This window comes from Lissotriton vulgaris, chromosome 6, assembly GCF_964263255.1.
Source record: "Lissotriton vulgaris chromosome 6, aLisVul1.2, whole genome shotgun sequence".
NCBI classification, from domain to species: Eukaryota; Metazoa; Chordata; class Amphibia; order Caudata; family Salamandridae; genus Lissotriton; species Lissotriton vulgaris.
In genome coordinates, this window is record NC_141694.1 from 1140327760 (window position 1) to 1140349411 (window position 21652).

A 21652-nucleotide genomic window follows, 5' to 3' on the forward strand; every position below is an offset into this window, starting at 1 on the left:
AGTTCTAGTTTGCTACAAATCATTGCGTTCTAATTAAAAAGGCGATCAGGGCTCGTATCCGTTTTAGAGTAGTTAATTGCAGTATTATGTTTATCGTGACTAACGATATTTTTACACTTTTATTTACATGCATTTACAGTTTTACCTGTAGGACCGAATGGTATACGAATAGTGTTGGCCAGGAAAGTCTCTTTCAGTAACAAAAGGGAATTGTTGTTCTTGTATGGTTGTCCGTCTTTTATGTCCCTATCCGCCCTTCTATGTACGTGCCCAGAGTCCTGTGCGCCTTCCAGGCCAGCGCTGGTTGGCTACCGCCACAGGCTTGACTTTTGGAGCATTTCGATTGGTAGCTTCATGCCTTCTATCCCTCCCGCCTTCTCCTGATTGGTTATGAGGACTTTTGGATACGAAATTCAAAGGTGTTTTAAAGAGTTCTCAGCTGGCGCTTTTTACTGCTCCAGACAGATCACATTGTAGACAGCCCGCGTTCCGCGCTCTCCAGTTAACATATTTATCGGCTTGTCCGGACTCCGCAGAAACTTATGAGAGGCGAGCAGCGGGTGTCAGAGGTAGGTAGCTGGACTGCGGAGTTGGGGGGGATGTGTAGCGGTATGAATAGAGCGACCACCCCCCCCCCCCTTCGTTGTTGTCCGAGGAGGGTTTGGAACCTTGTAAATATGAACAGCACTGCCATTAGTGTGTGAGAGATATTTAAGTATGCTTAATAGCAAGTCTAGCAAAGGTGGTAGAAATTTTAGATCTCCTTTACCACAGTTACCCTCATTGGAATCACGGCATGGGGTATTGTTAACCTGTTTAAAGTTGAACTTGCCGCCTTTATCGCTGCTGTTTGTGCCTGGCGAGTCTGATACGCGCAGAGTTGTAGGAGGGCAGCCGGTATATTTTTGTGAAACAAAGGACCTTGCGCCAAAAAGGCGGGCAGCGCGCAGTGTAAATGGGGTCAAAAGCAGTGGCGAGTCAGGTGTCGCTTTCTAACCGTGTGAACGTGTATGGGGGAAGGCGGCGGGGTGACTTTTTGTTCCTTTATCCGTGCTTGGGCGCTGCGCCCCCCCCCCCCCCCCCCCCACCCCCCAAACCCCCTATCTAGACGTCATCCCGTGACTGGTAATGGCGCATAGAGCAGGATGCGTTATGCAGCTGCTGAGGAATACTAAATAATTTCGCGTTCTTACAGTTTAATTTGAGGATCGGTTTTTCTGTGACCGGGTTGGGGGCGAAGTCTTGGAATACAATCTAGAAACGTACGCCCGGCTGTTAGCTTCCGCCTCCCGCGCGCTTCTAGGCGCAGTGCGTGCCGGGCGTTGGTATCCGCCAGCGTTAAAGACCGAAGCTGATGGCGGTATCTCGTGGCAGTCCTTCCAACTGGGTGTGCTCAAAGATGTCCTTTTAATATTTTTTGTAGAGCGCCATCTGAGGTAGAGTACACCCAGAAGTCCCAGCCCTAATGTTTTTGAGAAAGTTCGATCTTTTTACCTTGTGGGGAAACTAGTGGAAAGTGCCCCAAAATAGTAAATATGACACTGTTTAATCTATTTATTAAAACTTTTAGGTTATTAAAATAAATTATGAAGCAATCCACAAGGGAGCGGCTTGACCTTCGCTTGCAGACGTGAAGCCCCGATGTATTTGCCGCCCGTGTAAATCTTTATTACAAGGGCAGCCTCTGGTATGGCAGTGTCTCATTTCGATGGGCCCATGATGTCACCCTGCAGTTTTCGAAGTAGCTTGGCCGTTCCGATGGCTGGACACTGTTTAAATGTGTCTCCCTCCCCCACCTTCCCGCTGTTAGAATGGTGGCCGAAGATATCCATGTTTTATAAGCATTTTTGGACACAGATTGGCAAGTAGGTCATCATGTTCTTCTATAAGTTTTGTTTCTAGAGCATTGGCTGTGGCAAGCAACCCATCACGCTTACTATCACGTCAGTTCTCAATATTCGCTTGATGCTTCGCGCCTACAGACAATAAGGGTTAAGTGAACTGGTCCCAGTCGGATACATGTCTGCATGACTCGTCTCATTAACAACGTAAACTTTTCTTATTCTTTGGGGCTACAGTGACATGCCAGGATATTGACGCAGAAAGGCCCAGACTGCATCACAATATTTACACATATTTGGCCCAGCAATTTTTGTTTAACCATTTATTGCAGAAAGACAGCCCCCATTGCAAGGTGGTCACTGCGTTTATTTGTTTATTTGGTTCGTCAAACTTCAGACGGCTCCGAGCTTGATGTAGAGGTAGTGTTGCCTAAAAGGATAATGCTTACATTGTGATCTGTATATTTGCAATAAACAGTTGTCAAATAGGACTACCATGCTTAGTACCCAGCATTGAGATGGTGATAAGAGTGCATAGGTTTATCTCCAGGTCACTATTAAAATTTTTGTAACTGTAGATATCCCATTTAACTTTTTGTTTAAGGGGGGGTGTTGTAATGGGGTTGGGGCTTTCATGTTACACAATTAAGAGCGGGGTTTAACTACAGAGCCTAAGTAATCTCAAGGTAGACTGGTTTGTTGGCCTGACGAAGGTTCTGGGATGTGCATCACATGCGCATATGGCTGTGCTTGACATTGTCATTTAAGTTCTCCTTAAAAGCATGCTCTTCGTGCTAGTAACCATGTGATCGCTCATGTGGAGGCTTCCTGTAGTCCGGACTCTTGTGCCTGCTACGTTATCCAGCCTTGTCATTTGAACCAGCTTGAGCTATGGTCTCTGAGCTTATTTGCTAAATTATGGAAACTGTTAGCCATCTTGCTTTTGGCTGTAGATTATATTTTCAGCTAAGATATCTGCAACAGCATTTGACGTATTTGTCTTCTTTTCAGGATACTTTAAAAATTCCAGCCTTTTCAAGATGAAGTGCCACCTAAGTGATGTCGCTACCAGACTATCACCCAAAAAGCATGAACCTCCAACGGACACAAAATTGGAAGTTTTCTCCACCATAGACTACAAGGAAGAGCCATGTCCTGGTCAACTAAAAGAGCAGCACACATACAGTGACTTGGATTCTGTGGCTGCAAGGGCCTTGGACAGTAAAGATGAATGCAAGCTAAAATACGACAAAGAAAATCAAAATGTGACTTCTCGGAATGGGAACGATGTGTATAGATCCCTGGATCTTGAATGTAGCGAATTCCAAGAAGACAGTGGATATAATTCCATGCTGAACAGTAATCTAATAGACACTGGGGATGGTGCATTTCTTGGAGATGTCTCTTTGGATGATACTCCAACTCGCTTGCGTAGTCAGTCTCCACATCAATTCCTGAAACCTAATTTACCCATTGTCTGTTTTGAAGAGGTTGTGTGCTCAACTTTGAAAAAGAGTTTCAGGAGGAATGCAAAGCTGGATTGGCATGTTGTGGACTCTGTCACTTCCCAGAAAAATTTTGGACTAAAGAATGTAATTGGGAGAAAAATGGGCTTGGATCAAATGGATATTCTGGGCGAACTTTTCCTCAGGGATTTCAGACACCTTGTGGCACACATTTTAAGACATCTTGGTGATATGGACTTAATTAAGTAAGTTTACTTCTGTCTGGTCGGCAAACTGTTAACGTGTACTTTTTGCGCTGGTACTTTTACCAGCGCACATATTCATTTCTCGAAAAAGGCAGTTCAGCCTCTTACACATTTGGAAGGCTTGTTACTTAAAAAAGTTGTGTTGAGGGTTAAGCGAAAATTAAGCCTTGTGTCAAGTAATACTGGTGTGTAACTGGCCATCTATTAGGTAATACCCGAAGGGTGGTTTTTATCCAAAGGGTGTGGCAGTTTTGCAGAATGCTACAGGAGGAGTGTGCCGCAACTCTTAAGTGCAGTTTTTATCAAGCCACACAAGGCCACCTTCTGTGGCCCTGAGTGGGTTGATAAATAGGGAGTATCGCAGCTTAAAATGAAGCGTTACTTGGCACTCTGCCGGCAAGGCTTTCCATGGTTGGTGCGTAACTGTTTCCATGCAATACCCATGGATTTTGATAAATCCCTGTAAGTGGTAGACCTGGGAATGGCCCAAACAAGGCAAAATGTTTAGTTATCCTCGTTTTCTTTTTCTATGTGTGCTTCCATAGAAAGAGGAGAATGCCTGTTTTTGTGCAGGAAGGTGCCCTTTCCTGTCAGTAAGCAATCCTGCTTACAAAGCAGGCACCCTTTCACCATGGTGCAAGAGTGCCTGCGTTGGTGCTAGGCAGCAAGTTATGTTGGGCTTGCATTGTAATACTAGCTCCGCTAGCTATTTGTATAAGGGAAATGGGCTAGCGGGTGTGCAGTATGCCTCAAAAGACAAGTTGTAGTGATAAGATTTCGTTAATTAACTTAAGAACTGGCAAAAGGCTTGTTTCCTGACAAAACTAGAGTGCAGCCCTGCACAACGTGATTGGAAAAATGTCATTTTTTGGGTACACTAGTGAGTCTTAATTTCAAACATTTTAATCTGCCAGTCAAAATTCCTGTATTAAGACTTTGCTTTTTTTTTGTTGTTGTTGTCCCTCTTTGAATAGTGTGGCACGTGTAAGCAGAACCTGGAATAACCTGTTAACAGCTGATAAGTGGGCATTCCCGTTATATCTAACCAAGCTGGAAACGGTCATTGTAAGTATTCTGTTCTTACATACATACTTATGTACAAATGTCCTGTTCTTCCTTTGCCGAAACATTTTCAAGTTGACATACGCATTTAGCCGAAGTGTGCAGAATGTACAAGGGACATGCTGAACTTGTTGTGTTGATAAGGTGACCACCTGGCATTGAGGCAAATTCATGACACTACTGTGAAGAAAAATCACAACAAAAGGAGGAGCAACCATACCCCAAAGCCTTTACCATTTCTTGTTATACTAATTTTCTGTGTATGAGATTGCCTCTAGATAGGCTATATTCAGGTGGCACATTGTGTCCTTGTTAAATAGTAAACTATCTCCTAGGGTATCATTCCTTCCTAAATATACATAATCTTTCTTGGATAGAAAGCAACAACATTTTGATTGTTTCTAAACATTTCAATAGGCATGATACAGTTTAGGATACATTTAAATACAATCATTTTTCGCCACCAGCTACTTTAGGCAAGTTGAAAAAAATAACCTGGCTTACCTGCACCCCTGCTAAACGTCAAACCTAAAAAGAAATAAGGAGGCAGATGGTGTGGGTGACAGTTTTACACCTGGTATAAGGTACCCACAACTTGTCTGTAGTCTTGCAACACCAAGAAGGCTTGACTAATGTAGTGCATCAGGGACTCTATATTTATCATGTAACTTGTAGCCCGGCCAACAGGCAGAATCAAGTCTATATCAAGAGAGGGATCTGCAGCAACTGATTTAGAGGTTTATTGTTGTGAACCAGATAAATAACAAGGCAGGAGAATTCCTAAAATCAGACCCCCCCCCCCCCCCCCCCAATGAGTATTGGGAAATATTGTGTACTGGAAGAGTAGTCTCAGCAGTGGCCAGAAACAGAAGAGGCACTCTGGTTGAATAAGTAGCACTCTCCTACCCCAGGCCAACTCTGCCAGTGCAGTCGTCCATTGGTAGTGCTTGTGGTGGGTTGATTAAGAGCAGGTCCCTTGGAATGTAAAGGTGGTTTATTTTTTTAAACCATGGGAGGTGCACTTTTATTATGAAACCTTTGTTGGTTAATGGGATCACTGCAGATTCATGTATGTGCATCTAGAAGCCCTTAGAATGCAGTGAAGTCGGCGCAAAAGCACAGACTGAGCAGTGCCTGGGGAGGGCAAACCGGATGAAAGGAGTTGGTGCAGGCCCACCTACATTAATGCAAGAGCTTCTGTTTATGCAATGCTGGGGAAGCTAGCTGGATGCCAACCATCAGTCTGTTAATTAACTACTATGATACCATGCATTTGTCTAGAAAGATGCTGCAAATATTGAGCAATTGTCAATTTTGGAATGCAAGTGGGATTTTTTTCTCGGGCGGAGATAACTGAAAGCAGATTGTACTTGTAAAATACTTTCGTCAATATTCCAGAAAATTTATCAGTTGTCAGTTTACCCATATATTTCTTTTGCTGCATTCACACAATAGTTTGGATCGTGCTTCTGACTGCCCCTCATGTTTCCGCAAGATATGTGATGGCATTTTAAATGTTTGTGGCTCTGTTTATTTAATAAATATTAATGCTACTGTCCTTTTTTGAAAACAGGCAAACAGTGCAAAATTGTCACCAGATGCTGCTACAAGAACTTATGCTGTATGTCGTGCAGCATTGACATCTGTTCAAAAAGCCACCAGTCCAAAATCAAAGTCTTCTAAAAAATCAACACGTCATACGCAGACTACAGAGGAAACTGTGCAGTACAGTCGTCATACTCAATTTATAGAGGTAAATTGGACTTGCTTTAAATGTTTTTCGCTTTGCGAGAATTTAATTACTACTTAACATGGAGGGGTGAAGATGCACAGAAGTTCACGCATTTGCCTTCAAACTAGCTTTTAAAGTCTGTCTGCAGTTATGTTGGTGTGCAATTTGTCCAAGGCTGTTGCTTAACTGCCCCAAAGCAATACAGAAGTCTAAACACACTCACCCTCTTTAATTTTCACAACATTGCTTCAAGAAAAACATGTTCTTTCACCTTTCACAATTCTTCCTTCACTGCCTTTTCCTTGCATGACCCAATCTGACCATCTCCCCCCAAATCGAGCATCCCCAAGCAATCTGCTCTAGTGTTGTTCAAAGCAGCTTCGCTTACTCTTTACATCCCCTGTGCTCTGTCGTCCTTCCAAGAAGATGGATAAGCCTGCTCCAGACTGTCGAATAACACTGGCCACCCGGGAAACCAGAGTTTTCCTGTCCAAACCATAATTAATCATCTCATTGAACTTTAAAGTGTTTTGCCAGAACCCCTTTTTCTCATTCCACAATTTTGCAACTAATTACCTAATTTCCAACAAATATTATGCTTTCTCTATATTACTTAAATATGTACCCCAGCAAAACGAAACCTATTTGCATCACTTAAATTACCATGAGCCAATACTACAATTCCTAAATTGGAACCAAACCCTCTCATCACCCTGTTTAGTTTTCTTCTTGTCTTGCCCATTGCCGCATGACCTTTAACTCCTCTTCAGTTTTCGAAGGTAAAAATTCAGTACAAATCAAGCAGGGTCTTGAGCCCAAAATGTTCAGACTCGATAATTCTCGCTTTGATGCCTCCTCGAATCACGGGTTCACACTCTGCAACTCCGGGAAATAGCTTGCTTAATCTCCACTATGGCCCCCCGCGGCGGGATGCCTGGCTTTCACCATGGGGGTGCCCAGTACAGGTTATCTCACAGGGAAAAACCAGGACTGGTTCCCAAAGCAAGCACTTAAGAGACCGTTGGTGATAATGCGCTATATAAATTACAATTATACCACCCCAGTTGTTTTTTATGGCAGAAGTCCACATTCATTTGCTTTCAGTGCTAATCCAGACAGATCTGCTGAAGCGTCTTCACCTTGATGAATTAATAACATATCAGGACCTCCTCTAATCTAGCATATTTCTCCTAAAATAGCCAACAGACTCTTACCAGCACATCTTTTTCCTTTCCATACCCCTCATGTCTGGAACGTGGGAGTCCGTGTGCTGTCCTGCATATAAGGATGCCCGTTTTATGTTGGAATGTCCTATTCTGGTATTCATTTTTAGATCTACTGGCCCATGAACACAACCTAAACTAAAGAAAGGGGTTAGCCATGTTTTCAAGAAGTGATTATTTTCTTTCACAACATTACATTTTGATTTCCATCTCCCTATCCTCCTTATATCTGGCCAAGACCTGCCCAGTCTTACCGCCTTTAGTTGCTGCCCCAATCTGGAAAGAATGTTCCATAACTCCTAGCATCTTTACCCAGGTGAATCGATGTTTATCATAATACAGCGAATACATTTTTAAATAGTCAGATTTTTAACCATCTACAGGACAGAAAATGTTGCTGTTTTAAGCCCCTAATGTTTTGGGAAATTTCTTTATTCCACTGGGCAACAACATTCAGCACCACCCGTTAAACATTACCCATTTACTTCGACCCAATTGATCTGTTTTAGATGCTCTCGACCAAAGGTGTATTCTATTTTGTTCCAAAAATCTCTTCTTTACATACTTGCCTGCCCCCGTACCTCCCGCATCACATACGATGCCACCACCCTCTTAGCCTTAAACCCCGGCCGTCTCCCCAACTGCGCCCAAGCCGCTCCTGGACACACCCATGGACCCTTCTCCTGCAAGTTCGACGACACAAAGAACAACTCCTCTTCCACGAATACAAAACAGATAACTGACACCAACCACCTACACTGCATCCTGCTCAACACCCGCTCGATCCACAGACACGCCATCGACCTTTGGAATCTACTAGACACCATCTCCCCGGACGTCGCCTTCCTAACAGAAACATGGAGGAACACCTCATCAGCCCCAGACATCACCATTGCCATCCCGGAAGGCTACAAGATCATCCGTAAGGACTGCATCAAACAAACAGGAGGAGGAATCGCTATCGTCCATAAAACCTCCATCCGCATCTCAACCAGCTCAGACGCCAACCGTACCAGCGCCGAACACCTTCACTTCCAGATCCACACCGACCCCAAGACCACACTACGAGGCACCCTCCTCTACCGGCCTCCAGGACCCCGTGCACAATTCAGTGACGACATCACTGACTTTATCACCCCACACGCCCTCCCCTCCGAGGAATTCATTCTATTGGGAGACCTCAATTTTCACCTGGACAAGAGCAATGACAGCAACACCACCACCCTTCTGGACAATCCCGCCAACCTCGGACTCAAACAACTTGTCAACACCCCCACCCACATTGCAGGTCACACACTTGACCCTATCTTCACCTCCAGCAAACATATCTCCTTCAGTCACACCACAGCTCTACATTGGACGGACCACAGCTGCGTTCACTTTACCTACAAAAAGACCACAACCATCCTCCACCTACTCTGCGGAGAAACTGGAACAAACTCACCATCGACCAGATCTCCTCATCGCTTCTTCAAAACCCCCCTGCCCACTCCTCAAACCCCGACCAAGCAGCCATTAACCTCACCCAATGGCTAACAAACAGCGCCGACAACCTAGCACCTTTGAAAAAACGTCAAATCAAACTAGGCAGCAAAAACGCCTCCTGGTTCAACGATCTTAAGAAATCTAAGAAACTGTCGCTCCCTCGAAGGCCTGGAAAAAAGACCCAAGCACCAGGGACGCCTTCAAAAACGCCACCCGCATACATCACCAACTAATCCGGACTGCCAAGAAAGCCGCATTCAAAGACCGAGTAGATAACAACGCCCACAACAGCAAGGAACTATTCAACATAGTCAAAGAATTTACTAACCCCTCAGCCAACTCCAACAACATCACTCCCTCTCAAGCTCTTTGCGACTCCCTAGCCTCATTCTTCCACAACAAAATCGCAGACATCCACAACAGCTTCGACAACCAACCCACCCAACCTTCTACAGGACCTTCACCCCCCTTGAACATCCTCAATGACTGGAACCCAATCTCCACTGAGGACACATCCGCCTGATGAACTCCATCCACTCAGTATCCCCCACAGACCCATGCCCTCACCACATCTTCAACAAAGCAGACTCCATCATAGCACCACACCTCCGAGACGTCATCGACTGCTCCCTCAACTCCGCCACCTTCCCGGAAAGCTGGAAACACGCAGAACTCAGCGCCCTTCTGAAAAACCCACAGCTGACCCACCAAACTCAAAAACTACCGCCCCATCTCGCTCCTTCCATTCCCGGCCAAAGTCATCGAGAAAGCTGTCAACAACCAGCTCGCCGCCTTCCTCGAAACCAACAAATCCCTCGACTCCTCACAGTCCGGCTTCCGAGCCAAACACAGCACTGAGACCGCCCTCATCGCAGCAACAGACGACATTCGAACTCTTCTGGACAATAGAGACAGTCGCCCTCATCCTCCTCGACCTCTCCGCAGCCTTCGACAGTCTGTCATAGCACTCTATTACAGTGCCTCAGAAACATCGGAATCCAAGGAAAAGCACTGGAATGGATCACCTCGTTCCTCACCGGAAGAACCTAGAGAGTCCGCCTCCCACCATTCAAGAGGCCACTGAAGTCATCTGTGGCGTGCCACAAGGATCTTCACTCAGCCCCACCCTCTTCAACGTATACATTAGCCCCCTCGCCGCCATCGCACGCCAACACAACCTCAACATCATCTCCTACGCTGATGACACTCAACTGATCCTATCACTCACCAAAGACCCTAACACTGCCAAAACCAACCTACATGAAAGAATGAAAGAAGTAGCCGTGTGGATGAAGCACAGCCGTCTGAAACTGAGCTCAGACAAAACAGAAGTCCATATCTTAGGTACCTCCCCCCTCCGCCTGGGATGAATCTTGGTGGCCAGAGGCCCTTGGAAAAGCATCCATCCCGACGGACCACGCACGGAACCTGGGCTTCATCCTGGACTCCTCACTCTCTATGAACAGACAAGTCAACGCCGTTTCTTCATCTTGCTTCAACATTCTTCGCATGCTCAAAAAAACATTTCGTTGGATCCCCACCGAAACTAGAAAAACGGTTACCCACGCACTGGTCACGAGCCGCCTGGACTACGGAAACACCCTATACGCCGGTACCACCGCAAAACTCCAGAAAAAACTCCAACGCATCCAGAACGCTGCAGCCAGACTCAAACTAGACATCCCGCGTAAAGACCACATCTCTAGTCACTTGAAAAACCTCCACTGGCTCCCAGTTAATAAGATTACTTTCCGCCTCCTAACCCACGCACACAAAGCACTCTACGAACTTGGACCCGAATGCCTCAACACAAGACTTTCCTTCTACACCCCCTCCCGCCAGCTACGATCCTCCAACCAAGCCCTTGCCACTGTACCTCGCATCAACAAAACCACCATGGGAGGAAGATCCTTCTCCTACCTGGCAGCTAAAACCTGGAACTCGCTCCCACTCACCTTCGCCTCACTCAGAACCACCTAGCATTCAGAAAGCAACTTAAAACCTGGATATTCGACAAGTAATCCCCCACCCTTCTTCAAGCGCCTTGAGACCCTCTGGGTATGTAGCGCGCTATATTCATCATTTGACTTGACTCTTAAACCTAGTAACTGATACTCTAAATGCCCCCCCAAAAAACACACGCATAGCCTAAATGTTTCAGACTCATTACGACACAATGCTAATTGCAATAGCAACTGCTGTAACAGATTGTCACTGCTTTCCGTGAGTGTTTTTATTCTGTACCTTACTCAACCCCTTTAAAACTTACAAACACACTGTGAACTGGATCATGTCCCCCCACCATAGCTGTCCATACAGATACCTGCTAATTTTCCTGAAATAGTGGGGTGAGACTAGCTTTTCTGTTTCAAATGAAATTCAAAACCGTAATCTGCCCCCGTTTTGACACCATTTCCTTTGCAAGACTCCATGTTACCATAAATGAGAATTTTTTTCCGTGCTTCGTTAACTTTTTCTCGTGGATGCAACTAAGGAATCTTCTACAAGCTCGACTATCTTAAATCACCCAGGCCCAAAATTTGTGCAGGACCTCTCTTGCTGCTCTCTGCATCCAGTTCGAGGAAGTGGAACTTCTGCTAATGGAAACGAGACGGAGAGTCTGCTATATTTAATTTGCCTGAAACATACATAGATTTGAAAACCATGTTAAGCTGTTTACATTTCAGCATAAAAGCTTGTAAAAGTTTCAGTACTAGAGTCTCTCGCTTTTTAACTAGCTCTACTACAGCCAAATTGTCCACATTCAACAGAAATCGCCTATAATGAAACTTTGTCCCACACGTACAAGGCAACAAGCAAAGTGAATAACTTTAAAACGGCTATATTACGACCATGTGAGCAAGTACTATATTCAGATTTCCGCACCCAGAGGCCCTTCCCAGAATATACCAGAACTGAAGGCATTGGAGTAAATCTGAATCTTCATTCAAGAAATATGAGACCCCATTGAAATCCTCAAATTTAAGACTAATAATCTCGTCTTCTCTAATAGCTCTATAAATTCTTATCCTATGATGAGGTAAATAATCTCCCGACATAGACTTGCCAAGGCATATGCAAAAAGTTCTTCCAGCTCCGACTGCGCTGCACGCAAAATGGAAGTATCCTAATAATTTTTGCATCTTCCTTGGCTTCAATTTTCCTTAACAATCACCCAAAGCAAAATTGACTATCCCCAAATTTTGCCAATGGTAGCCTACCTATAATTTGTGTAGTATCTATTTCAATACCTAGAAAGTCTTGTGCTTGGCCCCTCTGTTTAGTCTGAAGCCAATAATAGACCAAGTTATTTTGCCATATACCGTATTTTCCGGCGTATAAGACGACCCGGCGTATAAGACGAACCCCTACTTTTCTTGATAAAATGTAGGTTTCGTGCTAAACTCACCTTTTAAGACTACCCCCACTTCCAGCGCAGAGATCATGTGGTACAGACGCTCCTCTCCTTCCGATGAGCGTGAGATTTATGGAAGGAGAGAGAGATCAGCACATTTTGAGTAGCGCGTTACCGATGTGCAACACAGTGGGGGCCGCCATCTTAGGTGCTTCAGCGCTGCCCGTTATATTTTCGGACGTCCTGCTGCCTCGTCTGCCTGGGGATGTGCAAGAGGTTGGAGGCGCGTGTGCAGCTGCAGTCTAGGTAGGACTCACAGCGCCATTTGTTTGCTTTCGATACTCGCACAGTGTTTGAGTGCCCTGTCTTCAGAGCAATCGTGCAGTATTGGCCGCACTGTTGCCTCTGGCTGGCGAGGGGCTGATACCGTGTTCTGTTTCGATTCTTGCACAGTGCCACCATCGCCTACGTAACGTTCGTTCTTGTGAGTTCCCTAAGCTGTTCTGCGTTGGCTACCGTAGCCTGTAGTGGACTGCCATCAGTTCTGGTCAAATTACCGTACTTCTGTTCATTAGCATAGCCTGTGGTGGAGCCAGATGATTTCCCCTCTGCCTCGAACAATAGAGTGGATTACCGGTACCATAACTGTAATTTATTTCCCTCTTTCAAGACTGCTTTCAGTGGGTTTGCTTTTGATACTTCCACAGTGCCACCATCGCCTACGTAACGTTCGTTCTTGTGTTTGAGTTCCCTAAGCTGCACCATTTCCTATTGAGGCGGTCTGACACCTTCGGGTGTAGCCCGCGCTATGTAGAAACGCATGAAAACATACTGTCAAATTTGGCACCTGGCGTATAAGACGACCCCGAATTTCCAGAACATTTTAAGGGGTTAAAAAGTAGTCTTATACGCCGGAAAATACAGGTTTTACATTTCTGTAAAGCTTTCAAGCAGCTGCCTACTTATGAAGAATCCAATGCAAAAAATTGCTAAATATCTCGGAGCATATGGAACAGAACATCCCATTCCAAGGACTTTGCCTACATAAAAGGCACCACTAAACTGCATGCCCAGCAGTTCAAAATCAGAAGGATGTATTATTAATAAGTCGGAATGCTGATTGTAAATACCATTACCAATTTATGTTGCTCTTCCTGCTATTACCAATTTGAAAGCATCTACTGATGCGTAAGACACACAGAATCTGCTTGAGAAATAAAATCTACAGAATGTCACTCTGGCCATGATAAATGGTGCATCAGTCTATATTCACCTGGACCCTTTTTGGCAAAGCACCTAAAGGGGCAAACTAATACATTTTTTTAATGTCCTGCAATCCTGTCTGCCTTTGTCTGAGTTTAGTTTTTGTTGAACTATATCCGGCAACTTTTGCTGATATCTAGGTCATCCACCCATCTTTGCCTAGGTCCTTGTTGGCCAATGCAAAAAACAATTGATGGACAATGCAGATCCATGTCATAAATGTATCCCAGTACAGAGATCTGGGCCTAAATCCATCGTTTTTTTTTCTTGCCATGCCATTCCAGTGTAGACCCTGTGCCCAATTGGAACAGTCCAGCCGGAACTGCCAGGTCAGGTCCTCCCTGGACTGGAAACAAGCCTCCTAGGACCGGTTTCGGGGTTTCACCCCTCTTCAGCCAGGATAGCTTGATTCCAGTGGCACGGAGAGCAGAGGACTCACGTCTGAGCATACCCGTCCCACTTGGGGTGACAAATGCAAAAAGAATTATTGATGGACAGAATGCAGCACTTTACAGCCATTTGTGAAATCGCAAAATAACTTTGCTGCCTCAAGATCTGCATATTCCGTTAGCTAGGTTGACAATACCTCAAAACTAAAGGGGCTATGAGCCTTTGTGTATATTTTGATACTGCAAAACACTGCATGAGGATGCTTTCCCCTTAGTGTGAGCATTTGTGCTTGTTATGGCAAAATGGCCTGTTGCAAAATCCGTTATTACAGTTCCTACATGCTGCTGCCTATAACAGTTGCTTTCCATACTATTCTGCCCTGGCTTCGGTGGGAAGCTGCTGAAAAGACCAATCAGTAATTGGTAAACCACTTGCTGTATGAGTTGTGGCTTGAGCCTGGGTGGATGACCTTCATTAAAGCTAAAATTCAGAGTAAATGCCACCCACCTATCTATATATGTGCGTTTACACTAAGTTGCTAATGCTCTATCCTGATGTCTCAATAAATACTTGCAGAAATTCAAAATGCGGATGTCCAGGTCCCCAAATTTCTTGGTACATTTTGGCCTCCTAGCTAACTCATGCTACTCTTATTCTTTGGAGCCTTCTTTCGATAGTGTCCCTTTGTAACAGCTTGAACACTGCTATAAATTCATGCTTCCGTATTCTGTACTTTTCTCTGATAAATGAGCCCAAAGGCATTGAAATACCATATAACCGTTTATTTGCATTCTAATCTGATCCTTATAATTCTGTACCGTATGGGCATCTACCACAATCCTTAAACAATTTCCCCTCTCATTCTCCAATTGATCTTTTGCCATTAGCAGAAAAATTACTCTTAGTTCCCATACTGGCAACCATGAAGCCCCCCTACCTTTTAGTAGTTGTGGTGAACACTCCTGTATCTGTGTCTTCACATGTTTTGTAGATTCAGTTTCATGTCATGTTGAGTAATTGCTTGGTCGTCTCCTAAATTTCTGCAATATACTAAAAACGCTGTTTTTTTCCCTGTTAAAGCTTGCCATCACCCTCTTTTCTGTGCAATCGTACCTTTCACGTGATCGCTCATTCCTATGCTCTCAACTCCCCAAAAGCTCCTCGCTGTTGTCCTCCTTATCCAAAATTCGACAATCATTACGCGGACCACCACTGATAACAATCTTTCAACCCCACACACAAAAACTCTTCCATCATGCAATCTCCTTTAAGATACTGACATTTGATTGGGTTGCTCCCTTGAAGGCAAATCTGCCATTAGTCTCCCTTTTTTCTTCAGACCAATGTGCAAGAGCCGCTTAATGCTCTGCTGGTGCCTACTCTAATTTTACTGATTCTTTCATTTGTTTTCCTGTAGTAATATTCAGAAGGATGCTCTGAGGTGACAAAATTGTGAACTACCATATCCTTCTGATTAAGTACTGATTTCTAAATTATTCTCCACCCACCGACCTGCTAATTTCCTCTAAACCTTGACAGTAGGCAGGTCAAGCTGAATGCAATCTTTGCGCAGGGTCAATAACATAGACAATTGCTCTGCTCCTTTCTCAGCTTCCAAATTCCTGAAATGTATATCAAACTTTTGTTTTTTTATTACACCTTCTTGGTTACCTGTCGATTTGACAGTAGCTGACATAGCAGAATTGTCATGTTCACAATACACTCAAATCTATGCAGTCTAACTACATTCTCCATACCTTCTGGGAGCTGCCTGTTTCCTGTATTTTCTTCTCTGGTGCTAGTAAAATACCTCGTCTTTCGAACGCCTGTCAAATTTGTACGATTGACCTCTCTTCCTTCCCTACACACACCGATTCTTCAAAAATGCGTGAACAGGGGACACACGCGATACATATTTAGTCTCCGGCTCCTCTCCAGTATGCGCTTTGTGAGCTGGCATGTATACGTTCTTGCTGCGTCAGCCTGGTACACTTCAAGTATTGCACCCACCACCTCTCTGTGACACGCATTGCCTTGCATATGTTCCACACCCTTTGCTTGTTTCAGGCTTTCCTGTGTAGCTGCCGTAACCAGCTCCACCTTTAGTGCTCCTTCCTTGCGCCTTGACACGTTTCCCAAAGCCCACCTATTTTTTGGGGATTGACAGAATCTGCCCCTCGCTCTCCACTAAATTCCCATTTTCATCACACACATTGCATCTCTTCCCCCCCCCCCCCCCCCCAAACAGTCTTAGCTTTTTGTTTATTTACATTTTGCAAACATGCTGCCGCTACTCCAATAGCCGCCCTCCTCTGGGCTGCTCTAAACCTACTCACACTGAACCCATGCCACCGGTCATCCCAGCCTACCCAAAAAATCCTTATAGGACTACTTATTATTTTCATTATCCTACTGTATTTGAAAGTCCTTTATAAAATTAAAGACACAAGTCAAGGAGGAGTTCCATAACCATTTAGAGTAACTAGGCAGAGTATCTCATATAATACATGGTCACACACTTCCCCAAAAAACACTTAAAAACCTGACTGCTTCTCTTTAGTGAGAGCAAGCAGGTTTACAAATTTGAATAAAGTGAAAAATGAAACCTCACACCCTGTTAATAATTGCAAGCAGATTTGGAAACAGTTCAGTGTAAGTTGATTGTAAAAGATGCAGTAGCTCGTGATATGTAGAAAGATTCTAGCATTTCTCTGTAGAGTGCAAAAAATACATTCTCTGCTTGTCTAAAGCGATTAAATTTGAATAGAAGCTACGTTCCATTTGTTGCTTTAACCCAGGGGTCCCCAAACCGGTCCTGGGGGCCGGATCCATGCCAGATTTTTTAAAATGACTACATGCACTCAATGGGGATATCCAAAAACTCTGGCATGGATCCAGCCCTCCAGGACCGGTTTGGAGACCCCTGCTTTAACCCGTTCGCTGCTTCTGTCTGCCAACAGTCGTCGTGAGCACTACCGCCGTAGTGCTGTGCATCTGTTGGCTGACGTGACCCCGCCCACTCTTCACAGCCACTGCACCAGATTTTGGCCATGTTTTATGACCCTGCTGCTTGCTCTGGCTGTAAAAATTGTGACGTCAGAACTTGACTGGAATAACCTTTTAATAGCGGAGTTCCGGAATCTTTTTTTTTTTTTTTAACTTTAACGTGGTGGGTCACCAATTCTCTATGCAGAAACTAGTCACTACGTTTTATTCATGATTGCAGAATCCCATGTATTAATAATGGGTTACAACTGTCCTTTTAAACCACCTTTTATTTTACTATCGTCTTTAACTCCAAAACCTCAAGGCTGTACTTTTGAGCAGTTAATGTTGATACCTACATATGTGGAGTGCGTGTATGTCGGACAATCCTATCTATATAGTCTGACATAAATGTACTAGATATAGTTTCACTTCATGTAGATTTATTACAAGGACTTCAATTTTGTGTACTGTTTAGGACAGTTGGGCTATATTATGTAAGCAATAATCTAGTACAATTCAGGTTCGATGTTACTTCAACTAGCTAAAGGTTCAGAGGAATATTAGTGAAATAGTTTATCCATATATACGCAATGCAGTCTTGAAAATATGTGTAATGGAGCGGTTTATTATTTTGCTAATGTTCATGGTTTTGTTTTCTTTTCAGGTGGCAAAATCCCTAAAAAATGATGAGAGCCTTAAAGTTTGCGTCAGTTGTCTGTCCCCTGCAAAATATGACTCTTGCATGCATAGGGCTACATGCAGTAGGGATAGCTGTGGCTTTGACTTTTGCACAAAGTGCCACTGTAAGTACCACTTTTCAAAGGACTGTATGAGCAGCAGACCCGACACATCTAACCATGTCAAACAAGGACCACTGCCAGGAAGCAAAAAAAGCAAACAGAACTTGCGAAGGTTGTGACTTAACTGCGGACTGAAACTGCTGCTGTCTTTGCTAAATCATTGGGTTAGTCCGTTCAACGATGTTGTGATGTAACTGTTCTATTTTTAAAAAGAAATCTGTCTATATGTGCAATTTACTATACTTTTAACTTTAATACGTTGTTAAATTGGTATTCTACCTCAATTTTAAGGGCCACCTGGTCTCTGCTGAAAATTAAATTAATTTGGTTTGTAGTAGTATGTGGCTGTTGGTGTTAAAAAAAAAAAAAGTCGGCCAGGTACTGGTGGATTGATTTTAAGATGGTTACAGCCTTTTTAAAAGTGCAACAGTATTAAAAGGATTCTGTGAAATGTCTGTTACTGAAGTTCGATTTTGTACCCCCTGTTCCAGCCAAAACCTCCTGGGCGGTTACATCACAAGCAAAAGAAAGGCAAACTTAATGTATGCTATGCTGATTAGCTTCCAGATTTTTCCTGGAGCAAATTAGCGCTTGTAAATATTTTACATGTGTATGTTGATGAATGTACTATTGCAATTCAGTTTTATGAATTCAATATGAACATGTTTTCTTTGTTCTGATGGTTCTGATGGTTTTTGCAGAATGTTTTGTACCATAAAATAAATTATTAAACAATTAACTTTACACGTCTCATTGTGCAACTAGCCAATATTTGTGTTTGAAACATTAATCAAGCATTCATCAATGGAAGTTTAGGTCGAGGAGGAAAAATTTTCAGGGAGTCTGATTTGTTTCTCAAAGTCAATGCTACTAAAATGGTTATTGTGCCCGCATATGCTTAAAAACTGGGCATTGGGTTCATAATGTCTAGTTACATACGCTGCACTTGCTGTTTAACTCTTGTGTTTTAATCCTACTTCCTCTTGTGACTACTTTTTTGTAGAGATTTCCATGACCATTATTCTTATGTCAGTTATGACCTATTTTAAGCTACTTGCACTGCTCTTCTAAATTATGTTTTTAGTACTTGATGTATAATTTCCAATGATTTTAAGCAATCGTGAGAAAAAAAACCATACACCTTATAGAACCCAGTGGTAGGTGTCAGTATGCCTATCCACGGGCAACCCATGACTTATAGGATTCTGTTCAGGTGTACACACACAGATCACTTATCTTCGACCAAACCAGTATCCCATCTTTTAGGTCTGGCTTTACAGCAGAGCTCTCGTCCTACCATTTTAGTACATTTTAAAGAGAAAAGCTTTCCAGAGTACTAAAGAGGCTTTGACTATTGGGCTGGTGTAAATGTGATTAGGCACAACTTTCATACTTCCACAAAAGGCTTTACCTTCAATTAAGCTATGGTTTTGTTCATATCTTTGCCTGACTCCGCAGCAGTAGGACAGTCTCACTAACAGCCATAAAATGTCAAGCTTACAATGGCATATAACTTGAATTTACATACGTGCACAGCAGTGTAATTATGTTCAACTTGGGAAGGGGAGAATTTACAGTGCTTCTTCTCTGGCAGCAACGCAGGTGAAAGGAAGACCGCTAGGAGACGTATTGCTGTTATCCCAGGTCCCTTTTCTTCCTTCATTTACTTTAGACTTCAGAGTGCAGTTGTGTATTTGAGAGCATTCAACAAACCTCGATATTGACAGTCAAATTTGAATGTATTGGTTCATATAGAGTCTGGACTTGGTCCATAAAGAATTTTGTATACGAACAACCACCAAAGCGGAGATTTACAAGAGAGTAGAGTCTTGTTAAATTTTCCAATAATCCAGTTCTTGACCTACGAGAATTCTGGTCCTGGTGAAGTTGTGTGAACGAAACCCTTTGGCTATCCTGTTTTGTCATCCAGGACATTTTTTGGGACTATATATGAACTGATTGGATTGATACATATACATTGGGCTGTCAATATTGTTGTGCACATTGCGTTTAATTGTTGGATCCACTTGGCCGTATGGCTCACTGTTGTAGACGTCATAGACAACATTCTCATCTTTACCAAAACTGAAGCCGAACATGATTCTGTCATTGATCAGGTATTCAATGTCCTTAAAGAGAGGAGTCTCCTTACAAAAAAGCAAATGTACCTTCAAAGTAAAGGAGATTGAGTCACGTCATCTCCGAACATGGTATCCAACCCAGACCATGCCGGACCAACTTATGGTGGCCCAGAATGGACACTCAAATTGAGGAGTTAGTAAAACAATGTTCACGTTGCAATGCTAGTGACAAAGTTCTAGTACTTGAAGGTACAGTTGAATCTCGGTACCCCCTCCTGGCAGAGACTGGGCATGGATTTTCTTGGACCATTCCATGTTGTTCCTTCCAGAAGCACGAGGTGAGAGCACGTCTGAAAGTATTCAAACAGGCAGTTTTGATTGCTCTCGTTTACCTACACTTGAATGCCCACAAATATAATAAAATGAATACATGCGAGCAATTCGGAATACTAATCTTCGTGAAGACCCACAAAACCCCCCAAAGCAGTTACTGAGAAGTTCAATAGGGCGGCAAATGTGGAGTTCAGTTCGTAGAATAAGACCATTGGCAGGAAAAAGGTGGCATCCGGGGGCAAAGCGCGGGGAAGGCACTGAAACTAACGAGGGTAAGGCTCTCTGTACATGTTGAAGCAGGAGTGCCTTGGAGGGCAGCAAAAACAAAATTGTACTCAGTTGAGCCGCAGGGGCATAGGTAGGCAATACCTCTAAGATGAGTCTTATCCCACCTTCGTCGCCACTGAAATGAAGGATGGACACAGCAATAGGTTTCCAACTGGAGAATTTATTGTGGGGGTACAGAGAGCTGGCCCAGCTGGCACAGCCAAGGCACAAGCGGCCACTGTCTGAACATTCAGGATCCCTGCTAACACTCTAGATGACATCACAGAATCTACACAAGCCTCTTTCAGCATCACATCACCACACTGGCCTTCTGAGCAGGAAGTGCATGCTATAAGATTCTTGCGGAAAACAATTAGTGTAAGGAGGTGGGTGCGATTTGAGAGCAATATGGGATACTCAAGGCTACATTATTGTACGAAGATTGTTGGGTGAGGCATGGCCTTGTGTGGCACAGAAAATAGATTTAAGATTACTGCTGATTGGGCCATATATTCCACCCTCTTGTTTTTCCAAAGTACAAATATAATTAGGCTGTCACTAAAGTGCTTGTATTTCACTTTTTGGAGTTCACTACTGGTCTGCACACCGTTGTTCTTCGGGAGGAACTCTGACAGCAACCGTCCATTCACACGTGATGTTAGCAGCAAGCGTTTAAATCTGATCTGTTTTGGTGGTGAAATATGCGAAGGAACAGTTTTTGGACCAAGACTCCTCATACAGGAATCCACTACTGGTCTGCACACCATTGATTTTTGCAAGGAACTCCGACAGCAACCATGACATCACACCTGATGTCAGTGTGAGCGAAACTCACGGATCTGTTTTAGCAATGAGTTATGCAAAGGAACAGATTTTGGACCAGAACCAAGACTCATACAGGCTACTACTGGTCTGCACATCATGGATTTTTGCGAGGAACTGTGACAGTTTCCACTTCACCATTCATCAATTGTTTCTTTTGCATATGTCGCCTTAAGTGAGTATGGTATTCCCAGACGTGGGTACCGTGCTCACTACACCACTGGATTCGAGCTAGCCTGGTTGATTAAGGGTGATGCCCTGAAACCGGTTCCAGGATGCTTGTTTCTGGTCTAGGGAGG

General features: G+C 43.7%; 1 protein-coding gene across 1 annotated transcript; it reads left to right on the forward strand.

Moving 5' to 3' along the window:
* The first annotated feature begins 310 nt into the window (after window positions 1–310).
* FBXO5 (F-box protein 5) lies at window positions 311–18600 on the forward strand. The gene is made up of 5 exons (XM_086927224.1): window positions 311–569; window positions 2853–3552; window positions 4527–4617; window positions 6188–6367; window positions 17715–18600. The coding sequence occupies exons 2-5, from the start codon at window positions 2882–2884 to the stop codon at window positions 17967–17969; spliced, it is 1197 nt and encodes a 398-aa protein (XP_086783350.1). The 5' UTR covers window positions 311–569; window positions 2853–2881; the 3' UTR covers window positions 17970–18600.
* The last annotated feature ends 3052 nt before the right edge of the window (window positions 18601–21652 follow it).